Source organism: Crassostrea angulata, chromosome 1, assembly GCF_025612915.1.
Source record: "Crassostrea angulata isolate pt1a10 chromosome 1, ASM2561291v2, whole genome shotgun sequence".
Lineage (NCBI taxonomy): Eukaryota > Metazoa > Mollusca > Bivalvia > Ostreida > Ostreidae > Magallana > Magallana angulata.
This window is the reverse complement of record NC_069111.1, coordinates 30,777,427-30,791,256: the sequence shown is the minus strand read 5'-3', so window position 1 is coordinate 30,791,256 and position 13,830 is coordinate 30,777,427. Positions and strand designations below refer to the sequence as shown.

Here is a 13,830-nt window from a genome sequence, read left to right as displayed (position 1 = left end):
TCTTGAGAAAAACTTAAAACTTTAACAATTATACTTCTGCAAAATTATATGTAACCATTGCATACAAAATAGCAAGCTAACACAGAAAACAATTTTTGAAGAAAGTTGGCTACATTTGAAAAGGCTGAAATGCCATTAAGTCACCTGTCCAAACGTATCAGTTGCTTAATTAGTACCTTTAAGTTGACTAGATGGCAGAACTGCATACTTTGAATGCTAGTTTAGGACAAAAAAATATCCTTTTTGAAAGCTTAAGGCAAATCTTATGATGATGATGATTGTTTTACCATTCAGCTTGTATTAAGAATTAGTCTTACAAGCAGCATTGATATTTATTTTCTATATTCATTGAATTAAAGTAGAATCAACAACTTCACCCCAAGCGACGAGTCCACCTGTGACTAGCACATCAACAGGTAGATTTCATTGGTTTTAAAAATGTACGACTGAAGACTAAGTATCTTACTTACTCAATGCATGCGATTAACACGAATATTGCATGATGCCCAACTATTTGCGAAAATACAGAACCGATCCGACCGAACCTAACAGAAAGTAAACCACAACTAAACCCTGGATTTACTTGCTTTGTTAACTCTGGGTTTCTTCTGGGTTACATGTAACTAGAGTGGACCCAAATTAAAGCCAGAGTAAACCCATAGTAAACTCAGAGTGGACATAGAGAGTAAACCACAATCAGAAGTATACCTCTGAAGGCTGACGCTACATGTGTATTTGGAATATGCAAGGGGCAGGAATTACACCCAGTAAGATGGTAAGATTAAATACAGACTTGCTTCACACTTCAGTGCGTACATTTGACATAAAAATCAATTCTCGAGTAAACCCAAAGTAAACCCAGAGTAAATCCCGAATGGACCCAAATTTTCAAAAAGTAAACCCAAAGTAGACCCAGAAAGTATACCCGGGATATACTTGGTTTTTGTTATTTAGTTGGATCTGATCGGTACTGTATGTTACTACGTGTTTGCTTCATTAAGTTCCCGCACCACCTTTAATATTTAAAAAGTGTTACCATATATTTATTATGTGCATTACGAGAATAACTTTAATTTGAAAATGTATTGTTGTCATTTTTAACATAAACATAATGTTATTATATAACTTGGAACCAAATATTGTGCAACTATCGTTATCAAATTTAGCACGTTAAGCGTTTTATCTTGGATTTAATATTTTAGCATGAAATGTGGTATTAATACATTAAGTTATCGAAATAAAAAATACTTCATTTACTTCAAGTTCAAATGCACTTATAAATAATTATTACGTAAACAGTTGAACAGTTAAACAACATTTGAAACGCCATTGACAAGAAAAGGCATTGTATTTCTAATAGGTTTGTCACTTCCGTGTTAGAATATATATGACACGAAAGCAATTGTTGTAATTACTGGTCTCTTTTATTAACTATCTATTCTATTTAATTTTAAGTAGAATCATCAACATCACACAAAATAACTACATCTATGATTAGCCCATCAACAGGTAAGTTCATTGATTTCCAGGGTATATACAGTACTTATTCATTGTGGACATTACACAGATATTGCATGTTGTTCTATAACAGGCAAGGATGTCACTGTGAATCGGTTATTGTTACAATTTACATTCCCTATACACATGATATATTAAACAAGTAGAAACATTATTATAACATGTCTATTTTCTACATTTTGTTTATTCATGCAATATCAAAAATCATTCTTTATAAGGTATATAACACTATAAATCAGTTAGTTTGCTTCATTGACTTTTATTCGAATATTTCATCCTATACATTAATATTTTAGACATATTCTAAGTTTCTTCAGTGTGATTAAAACTATATTATCTTAAGAAAAAAATTTATACTTTATTAAGATAACTTATGTAAAGACTGCATACAAAATAGCAAGCTAACACTGAAAACAAATTTTAAAGAAAGTTGGTTACTTTTGAAAAGGCTGGGCTCTGCTATTTTTAGTCACCTTTCTAAACCTTTTTTTAAGTTAGTACCGTTTTAGTTGACTGGATGATATAACCACATCCTCTGAATGTTAGTTTAAGGCAAAAACTTCCTTTCTCGAGGTTTAAGGCAAATCTGATGATACATTTTTTACAATGCAGCTTTTTTAAGACTTGGTCTAAGAAGCAATTATAGTAAAACAGGTGAGTTTCATTGATTTTCGAGAGGTCGAGAGGCATGTCCACCTTTCCCATGTTTTCAGTAAACAGATATTGCTTGTTGTCCTATCAACTGAATAGTTATGACTTTCTATGTTTTGGCTGCGCCTACTCCATCCCGTATCACTTTGCGGATCATACAATGTAAAAGTTGTCAAATGTAGCCATTTTCCGTCTTTGTGTTTGACAACCAAGCAGGTTGTAGCTTAAATTAGAAAGTAATTCGTTATAGATTCTCAGCAATTAATGCAAATGAAACATCAGCATTGAATTTTTTATTTAAAAGCAGTGTAAGGAGTTTGTTTAATTTGTAAAGGTTGCTTTCAAAGAACATGCACATGGTTTATTAACATTTGTAGTTGACGAAAACAAAACAAAAAGAATACAGGCAAGCATTGTATACCTTCATTAGATACAAAATAACATGAATATGGTCAAATGAATGCTTCATCATGTCACCAACGGAAACAAAAAAAAAGGCTGGATGGTCAGCAAATGTCAATGATAATAAAATCATAATATATTAATTAAGTAATAAATTCTATAATTTAGCTTTGAAATTTGAATACTTTCTGTATATTTATAAAACATTTTCCTTTGAAAAAGAGTTACATAGTTTACGTTAGTCTATAAGGACATGATCTCATCTAAGAATTCTTATCTTCAAAATAAAGAGTTTACTGCATTTTGTATTTTGCATATGTGATTTTAAATAAGATAGATTATTTGCATTACATGAAAATAGGGCAACTATGGCCATAGTAATGAAGGGAAAGGACTGTTTAAGCATTTTAAAAATATTCTTAATTGTTTATCAATATCAAATTCATTTATTTTCATTGCTTATTCCGACAATTTCCAGGAGCTAGAATTTGTAAATAATTTTGTGTTTATTATCAAATGTAATTTCTTTATTTTATACATTTTAAGTCAGACATGAATAAAAGTAACACAAAAGAAAAAACATATTCATGAAAATACACGTATGTAAATATTGAGAACATTATAAGATATATAAAAGTTAAAGATATGTAATCAGTATCATCATTTATACGTTATCATGCATTTCGTATTGTCAATATTATTATCAAACCTTCAGAGTTTATATATGTATATACATTGACTTCAAATATGTCGATTAGTTGCATCTATCGATTTTACGTCAACTATGATTAACACACCAAATGGTAAGGGAACCCATATTTCCACAAAACCAAAGATTCCAACAACTTAAGGGTTTTTTTTATACTGATATTACAAGAAGGCATTAGAATATTTTGCAACTAACATTGATTAGTTTTTGTGAGACTTATTTTCTTTTAACAAAAATTAAACTTTGCAGAACCTGAAAAAACATCAATATTACCTTCTACTTTTGATAAAGGTTCAGTAAATGTGTTTGTTTATACAACATAGAATATAGATAAGCTGCAAATATATGCACCCTAAGTAACTCCAAAAGATAAATATTCATGCTGATTTAAATCAGCTTGATAATGTAGCTTTTATTTTATTATAAATTGCTAACTCAAAAACTTGTTAGCAATTTTTAATTTAAAAACAAAGCTACATTATCAAGCTGATTGTTTATTTTGTCTTTCTTCAATATTTTATCAATATTTTTTTTTAGAAATAAGAAGTTTTTTTTCTTCAACAATGGCCATTTCTTTTCTTAATCTAATGTTATGTACTTTAAGTTACAAAGGAATCTAGCCTAGCATGATTTCCCTAGACATATGCTTGTATATAGATATTGAACGGAATCTTAAAATCTGAAAGTTCATTAAGGCTGTCATTTATTTAAGATAATTCATTTAATCGTTAAATTTATAACATGCGTGCAGTGTACATTTGATACAAATAATATACTGCATGTCCTTAAAATCCTAACTTGTATTGCATGCAGTATTTACTTTTAACAACATTTTCTATTTTTGAAAGCAAAACTCAGAATAACACAGAATCCATTACTACTGATGACTATCATGTACAAGATTCAGCATTGTCAACATTCCAAGATGACATGTTAAAAATGAAAGAACAAATACAAAATCTAGAAAAGATGATTGCTGAAATGAATAGATGTTCCTCAACTGGTTACCAACAGAGGCCCAAGTCAACTCCAAGCCAGAACACTATTTGTTACAACTGTAAGAATGTTGGACATTTTGCGCGTGACTGCCCAACCAAAATCCAACAGTACTACAGAAATCCTTCCCACATGTCCAGATCTCAGCCAAACATTCAGCCTGGAACGGTATCTCAGCAACCTGGAAATTTAAACTTCAGGGGATCGTAACTGTAGGTCAAGAGACGATCCAAGGACAAGCTCCAAAAGAAGACCTACCTGAAAAGAAAAGAAATGACATTTGTAAAGATACATATACTTATGATGTTAAAGAAATTTTGAAACCTGTCCTGGAATTTATGTCAAAGGCAAAATAGATGATGTCTCTGTTGTTTTTACAATCGACACTGGAGCTTCAAGAAGTATTATGTCAAATAAAGTCTATAAACAAATGAAGAATAGACCTGAACTTGAACATACTACTGGTGTTATAAATGCTTGCGGTATGAATTTGAATTCCTTCGGCGAAGCAGAATTTACTCTGACCTTTGGAGATCTTGTTATACGCCAGAACATTATTGTAGCTAATATAGATGACGAATGTCTTTTGGGGGTGGATGTCTTACAAAAAAAACAAGGTGTCGCTGCAGATATCATCCTTAGTCAAGGAATTTTGAAATTACAAGGGGTAGATATACCCTGCATTCAAATAGAGTCCAATAATAAATGTAGAAGAGTTACTGCTGCAGATGACTATACTATTCCGCCTTATAGTGAAAAAATCATACAGGCCTTTGTTGAGAGAGAGGATGTCATCTCTGAACCTACAGAGTTTATTATAGAACCGAATGAAAATTTCAGTTCTAGATATGAGTTATTGATGGCAAGTACTTTAGTGGATACAGCCAAGAGTACATCAATACCTATACGAATAATTAACCCAACTTGCGACGAGAAACAAATTAGACAAGACGCTGTCCTTGGAATAGCTGATGAATTTCTTTATGAAACTGTTTTTGATGATGATTGTCAGAATGACACACCTCCCATATCAGTCAGATGTTCTGCTGAAAAAGAGAGTACAAAAAACATTAAAATACCTGAACATTTAGTGCAAATGTATGAGAATTCATTAAAGGACAACAATTTTGACCAGACTTCTCAGAAATTGCTTCTTGACTTGCTATTAGAATATCAAGATGCATTTTCAAAGAATGATCTAGACCTTGGTTTAACTCATGTGAGTGAGCATATCATAGATACTGGTGAGGCAAAACCTATAAAACTTCCTCCAAGACGAGTCCCCATTGCATATGCTGAAGCAGAATTACAGACTATCAATGATATGGAAAAACAAGGAATAATTAGAAAATCTAATTCTCCTTGGGCATCCCCACTTAACTTGGTACTCAAGAAAAATGGTAAAATCCGACCATGTGTAGACTACAGAAGGGTCAATGATGTGACGATAAATGATGCTTTTCCTCTACCAAGAATACAAGACTGTTTAGATGCAGTATCTGGTGCGACAATATTTTCTACATTTGACCTTACATCTGGTTACCACCAAGTTCCTGTCCGAGAGTCTGATATACCAAAAACTGCTTTTATTACAAAATATGGATTGTGGGAATTTCTTACTATGCCCATGGGAATGAAGGGGAGTGCACAAACTTTTCAACGTACCCTGCAAATTATTTTAAATGGCCTACAATGGCAGACCTGCCTAATTTATCTTGATGATATCATTGTATTTGGGTCCAATTTTCAAGAACATTTGAAAAGAGTTAAGGAAGTACTGGAAAGAATTAGAAAAGCTGGCCTAAAGCTGAAACCTAACAAATGCCAATTATTTCAAAAGGAAGTCTCTTTCCTGGGACATGTTATTAACAAAAATGGTATTACACCAAACCCTGACAACATTGCGAAGATCATAGATTGGCCTATTCCTAAAACTCCGACCGAAGTGAGACAGATTATCGGCATGGCTTCATACTACAGCAAATTCATAAAAGATTTTGCCAGTATTGTAAGGCCTTTAGTAAATTTGACAAAGAAAGACATCACCTTTAATTGGACTACAGATTGTCAAGATGCATTTCAAAAAATTAAAGAGCTACTAACAGGACCAGAAATTATGAGCTTTCCTATAATGGAAGGGGAATTTGCACTAGATACTGACGCCAGCAACTATAGTATTGGCGCTGTTTTAAGCCAAGTGCAGGATGGTCAAGAAAAAGTAATAGCTTATGCTAGCAGAGCATTAAACAAAGCTGAAATAAATTACTGTGTCACAGACAAAGAGTTACTGGCAGTACGATATTTTGTAGAGTATTTCCGACAATACCTTTTAGGAAGAAGATTTAAAATTCGAACTGATCATCAGGCATTAGTTTGGTTATTTAAAATAAAGGAACCCAAGGGCAGAATTGCAAGGTGGATTGAAATACTCTCGTCCTATGACTTTTCTATAGAATACCGCCCAGGAAATAAGCACGGAAATGCGGATGCATTATCTCGATGTCCTAATCCTAAAGATTGTCAATGTTCCAATTTTGATAACCTAGAACCATTAAAGTGTGGACCATGTAAAAAATGTACTAAGCGTATGGAAGAAACTCCAGAGAGAAAACGATGGCCAGAAAACAAAAATACCGTAGAAATACGTGCAGTCACCAGAAATCAACTAAAAGCGGAAGCAACTACTTGGAATAATATTTATATACCCGTCAATATGGAACAGATACAAAAAGATGACCCGGATCTGAAAATTCTTCATGAAGCTAAAAGAGAGCAGAAGAAACCTGATTTTCATCAAATACAGACTTTAAGTCCTGCTACTAGACATTATCTTTGTATATGGGATTCTATTGTACTAGAAGATGGTATATTAAAAAAGAGAAACTTATCTAAAGATGGTTCTTCTAAGAGTCTACAAATACTTTTACCAAGAGTTTTAAAAGATGATGTTTTACACCAAATGCATGATTCTGTCATTTCTGGTCACCTTGGTTATAAGAAAACCACTGCAAAAGTACGCAGAAAATTCTATTGGTTTGAAATGAGACAAGATATTAAAATATGGGTCTCTAAATGCCAAATTTGTCAAATGAATAAGCCTCCTGTTAAGCCACCCAAGGCACCGTTGGGAGATATGAGAGTGGGCGCCCCATTAGATAGAGTAGCCACAGATATTTTGGGACCATTACCAAGAACACCTCGAGGAAATAAATACATTCTAGTAGTTATGGACTACTTCACCAAATGGGTTGAAATTTTAGCAGTACCTGACCAAACTGCCATTACCTGTGCAGATAAAATTTTAAATGAGTTTATTTGCTCGTTTCGGATGTCCCTTGAGTTTACATAGCGACCAAGGCAGAAATTTTGAGAGTCAAATATTTAAAGAACTTTGTCAACTTTTAGAAATTAAAAAGACAAGAACAACCCCTAGAAATCCCAAAGCCAATGGGATGGTAGAAAGGTTTAACAGAGCACTAGTAAGCATGATTAAATCCTATATCAAAGGGAAACAGACCGATTGGGACCTCAATTTGGGATGCTTAGCTATGGCCTATAGATGTACGCCGCAGGAGTCTACAAATTTTTCCCCAAATTTTATAATGTTAGGTACAGAATTAAAACTACCTCTGGAGATTTTATTTTGTCCAAAGGAAGATGATGATAACTCTTCTTACGGAGAGTATATCAACAATTTACGTGATAATTTGTATGAAGCCCATATAATTGTCAGAAGAAAACTACAAACGGCAGCAAAAGTACAGAAAGATGTGATACAAAAATGTCCTTAAACCTGTATAGTCCAGGAGATCTTGTTTTGATGTTACATGAACAGCCCCAACTTGACATGGAAAGCAGGAAACTACTGTTGAAATACCATGGACCATTCCTCATCCTACAAAAGTTGAATGATATATTATACAGAGTTCAAATAGATGAAAAGGGAATACAAAGAATAGTTCACCATGACAAAATTAAGCCATATCAAGGAAACGAATTGGCGTGGATGAAAACTGCTTTGAAGAAATTTCAGAAGTTTACTTAAACTTTAATTTTACAGACAAAATATTATGTACATGATGTATAACATTCTATGAATTATATACTATATATGTACAATGACATATTGTTACATAAAACAGACTACAACTATGGGTGCATAAGAACATTGGGGCTGGATTTATGATATTTATATATATAAGTATATTTATACTTACCTTTACTATCTGTAAAATTTAAAGAAAACCATGGATATTTCCAAGGCAGAGAAGAAAGGAAGGGTTTTCCAGTGCAGCATTTGTGACTATAAACAAATCAAGAAATATGCCATAAAACATTATTTAAAAACGCATGTTACCAGAGACCAGGTCCCATTTTCATGTAGTAAATGTGACTATGTTTCTCTTACCTTGAAAGATGTTGAAAACCATGGGAAATGGTATGGACCGCACAAGAACACAGATCTGCCTGTGGATATTGTCAGAGCCGCTGATCCATTTGTATGGAAGGATGACCACCTTAAACGTTGGGATCAACCTTCATCATTAGCACACTGGATGAACCAACAGAAGAAGAATGACGAAAAGAGCCTCCAGAATTTATTAGAAGTGGCTGCCAGTCTTCCCAATATTCTGAACATTGAGTCAACAGAGAGTACCGGCATTGTGACACCGGAACCTCTTGGTGATGTACCACCCTTTGAGGATATCCTACCAGATCCTCTAGGAGTTGGAGAAGGTGTAGAAATAGATAAGCCAGAGAAGGAAGACACACCCACAAATATTGTCCTTTACGGTATATTGAAAGAACTTTAGTCTATAGACTTTATAGTTCTTTTCTCTCTAGATAATTGTATTTTTTTTATTTATTTAAATTTTCTCTTCAATTTTATTTTATTTTTAGTTCATACAAGCAGCGTAGCTATGCTACAAGTTTGTACTCTTTCTCTCATTTTGAGTCCGATAGTTGAGAGATTCAACGAAAGGTCTCATTTATTATTTGGATTTTTTTAACGCCTTTTAAAACATAAATTTTTCATTGAAATTTTAAGATTAATATCCGTACCAAAAATTATGCCTGAAATTTACGGTCCCTTTGCATTTTTCTTAAACAAGTCAAGCCTGTAAATTTCATACAGCACAACTTGTTGTTAGGTTTAACAAGTCTCAAGTTATATATAACTATGACTTGTCCCCTATTAATATGCGTCATTGATTAAAATAATATATTTTTCGGGTTGGGATTTTTATTCAAAATTCGTAGTCTGTTTTATGGGGTTTTTTTTTTTAGTGTATTCAGCGACTCCATTAATTGTTTTATTATTATTATTCATTATTTATTCATGTGTGTACGATGAGTGTAAGCGGCATACTTATTCATTAATATAAATTGTCATTTGTTGAAATCGTTAATAAAATTGTTCGTTTAACTTTACAAAGGTCTTATATCTTATTCTGCGAATGGTTGAGTTATTTAGTCGTTATTTAATCCAATTATAAATACACCCGGTACTGCTACGTTATATATATATATATATATATATATATATATATATATATATATATATATATATATATATATATATATATATATATATATATTTGTATATATATATATATCTGTGCGGGGGTCATTTTTTAGCTTGCTTGCAGTGGCTCTAGTTATTTTTGTTTTCTACTAAAGGTTTGGAAAATATGGCTGCCAGTCTTCCCAATATTCTGAACATTGAGTCAACAGAGAGTACCGGCATTGTGACACCGGAACCTCTTGGTGATGTACCACCCTTTGAGGATATCCTACCAGATCTTCTAGGAGTTGGAGAAAGTGTAGAAATAGATAAGCCAGAGAAGGAAGACACACCCACAAATATTGTCCTTTACGGTATATTGAAAGAACTTTAGTCTATAGACTTTATAGTTCTTTTCTCTCTAGATAATTGTATTTTTTTTATTTATTTAAATTTTCTCTTCAATTTTATTTTATTTTTAGTTCATACAAGCAGCGTAGCTATGCTACAAGTTTGTACTCTTTCTCTCATTTTGAGTCCGATTGTTGAGAGATTCAACGAAAGGTCTCATTTATTATTTGGATTTTTTTAACGCCTTTTAAAACATAAATTTTTCATTGAAATTTTAAGATTAATATCCGTACCAAAAATTATGCCTGAAATTTACGGTCCCTTTGCATTTTTCTTAAACAAGTCAAGCCTGTAAATTTCATACAGCACAACTTGTTGTTAGGTTTAACAAGTCTCAAGTTATATATAACTATGACTTGTCCCCTATTAATATGCGTCATTGATTAAAATAATATATTTTTCGGGTTGGGATTTTTATTCAAAATTCGTAGTCTGTTTTATGGGGTTTTTTTTTTAGTGTATTCAGCGACTCCATTAATTGTTTTATTATTATTATTCATTATTTATTCATGTGTGTACGATGAGTGTAAGCGGCATACTTATTCATTAATATAAATTGTCATTTGTTGAAATCGTTAATAAAATTGTTCGTTTAACTTTACAAAGGTCTTATATCTTATTCTGCGAATGGTTGAGTTATTTAGTCGTTATTTAATCCAATTATAAATACACCCGGTACTGCTACGTTATATATATATATATATATATATATATATATATATATATATATATATATATATATATATATATATATATATATCTGTGCGGGGGTCATTTTTTAGCTTGCTTGCAGTGGCTCTAGTTATTTTTGTTTTCTACTAAAGGTTTGGAAAATATGGTGGAGAAAACTATCGACACGGAAAAATTTCAAAATTTCACGAATTCGATATACACTTTGATCTATTCAGCTTGCAAGTACATTAGAATTCAATATTTCAATTTGATTAATATTATCATGCATTTAACTGACAATTAAACAACCTCTATAACTTGATATGATTTGTGTTAACAATATTTTATTGTTATATTTACAGTTTGTACTAACAACTGTACTGGTCGTGATGATGGAGACTACCAATCCTGCTACACGTGTCATGGATATGTTACATGCAGCAATGGCATTATTTTCGACAGGCCGTGCCAACCAGTTCACGATTACGAACCTCCTCTCTTGTGGAACAACATTAAAAAAAGATGCGACAAAACATCCCCTACCTGTGATCCAACTTATATATCAAATTAAAGAAGACTTTTCTTATCATCAACAAAATCCTTATTACGGGCCGCCGGAAGGCGGTCCGTTATTTGATACACATTTAGATATTGTTAGTGCGTTTCTGCGGGATAGTTCTTTTTTAATAGAATTGATATTATAAATATATTTTTATGAATTAAAAGTAAATTTGCATGTTGAAATATGTTTAATGCCTTTTAAAAAATATCACATATTTTTTGTTTTACTCGTAAATGAAAAATAGGTCATACTTAGTAGATTGACGTGTTTGGCGCGACTATAATCTATTCGGAAAATTCTGGTATGCGGGACATACTAAAGACCTGAAATACTAAAGACCTGAATGTCATTAAATTTTATATATTAAATGATATATTTGAATTTCTATGTGCCGTGTCAAATAAAATGACTTTCTGTGTGTATTTTTTATATTTCCATGTAAAATGTGGTCGAAAGTATCATGAAGTGACATCCATATCAATTATTTACGCAAAAATATGACAGAAATGAAAATTTGAATTGACTGGAAAAATTGAACTAATCAATTTCTATTTTATCATGTGGTCCCTTAAATTCATATAAACTAATGCATTAAGTTTTCATTCAATACAATGCAACAAAAAATGGTTTGAAATACATAATCTCCAGGAGAAAAATGATGAGTTGAACTTTGTATTGTACAAATCAATGTGTTTTCCATTACCTCATACTATGGCAATGATCAAACAATTACCGTTAGAAATGCTTACAGTAACGAACTCGATTCTTTATGATAATAGTAAAATGCTAAACTTCAAAACAAGTTGCTGAAAGTATATTTAAATTTACCATAAACATTAGTTAAACCAACTCTTATTTTATTCTTTGTGGTGTGTTTTTATGTAAACAACCAATGATTCAATTATAATTATATTTTTGCGGCCCATTTGACGCTTGCGTCAAGATGATTTCTTGTTTAGTCATCAAGAGTGTAAACTGTTAAGACTAACGATAGCAGCCACTGCTTTAAAAACTGTATATGGTGTGTATTTGCATTGTAAATCATCCAAAATCAGTGAATTATGATTGATATAATGAACATGCGTTGACTTACTGAAATACCGGTAAAACATTCAACTAAAAGATGGTCAATCCTCATATGTTAAAGTCCCGCTTCGTTTGTTAATTTAGTCTTATTACTAGTATGTATATATGTTCTGGGGTTAAATATGTATGGTAAAAAGACATCAAACTTCATAATAAACCTTGTTTTTATATTATTAATTACTAATCGAGTTCATTATTATTTTTTTTAGATAATATTCTCTTATATATTAATTATAAACGTGGAACCATGCCACCTATTATGACTTCTTTTGAGCCACAATGATGTTGTGATCTAAATACTTAGAATTGTTCAAGCAGAGACATAAATAACATGTTATTTATGTCTCTGGTTCAAGGCAGAACTTGATGTCTTTTACAGCTGATACTGTGCCGAGCAAAGTTCCAAAGATATTCAAAACTTCATTGTATCATCGCATAATCAGACTGGATCTTCTTTATAAGCTTTGTAGCAACCTCTAATGATACAACGTCCACTAATGATATAATGTTGCATTAGTGGTCAGGGTGTTGACCACTAATGATATAATTTTATCATTAACGAACAACCTAACCATCCGCTAATGATATAATTTCAGATTTATATCATTAGCGGTCAAAAACCGTAACCTCTATCATTAAATGCTTTGAAAATTATCAACTTATCTTTACGACTGACATGTACGTAGTTGTAGCGTTCTCTGTATCAAGATAAGGGACGCTCGTCTTCGTCAACATATTCTGTTCTACTATTTATGGTTATCTTTGCCCCTTGTGTGCAAATTATTTTTCTATCAAATATGTCTACATGCAAGTAAATATGCTGCATGCAAAATAATTATGTCAACATGCAACATAACTATGTTGACATGCAAGAATATATATATAAACTGCTTAATATGTTTTGGCATTACTCGGTAGTTTATAGAATAAAGAAACATCTTTTAAATGTGTGTCGAAAAGATCCAAACCTAATGAAATCAGTTAATCAACTGGTTTCGCAAGTTAATTTGTTGCAAAATGTCTTGCAATAAATCCCATATAAAAAAATTCAAAATCTAGTATGCACGCATGTATTATTTAAAATAGCGGAAACAATTATATTTTCAGAGCAAACGTAGCGATTCATTCAGTGAAATTTTTTTTCTTCTATATAATATTTCAATTAATTCTATAATACCTTAAATTATTTTTATGCAAAATGCCGACTATCATATATAATCTCTGAATATCTTGGTTAAAGGTAATGAGATTCAATAAATCAATGATAAATGTTCCATGATACATGAACATTTTTGATGAAGTTCAGATTAAATAAAA

General features: G+C 31.9%; 1 protein-coding gene across 24 annotated transcripts in view; it reads left to right on the top strand.

The window, feature by feature from the left end:
• The window catches only part of LOC128188973 (uncharacterized), a 29,570-nt gene extending 17,280 nt beyond the window's left edge, over positions 1-12,290 (top strand). For 3 of the 24 annotated variants that reach the window (XM_052860383.1, XM_052860391.1, XM_052860400.1), the window contains exons 16-19: positions 360-416; positions 1,456-1,509; positions 2,131-2,172; positions 11,228-12,289. In XM_052860383.1, coding sequence (XP_052716343.1) covers positions 360-416; positions 1,456-1,509; positions 2,131-2,172; positions 11,228-11,436 — 362 coding nt within the window. In that variant the 3' untranslated portion in view covers positions 11,437-12,289. Of the gene's footprint in view, positions 1-359; positions 417-1,455; positions 1,510-2,130; positions 2,173-11,227 lie in introns of all 24 variants that reach the window. The other 21 variants (XM_052860439.1, XM_052860483.1, XM_052860447.1 and 18 more) reach the window with 15 other exon arrangements.
• Positions 12,291-13,830: the final 1,540 nt, after the last annotated feature.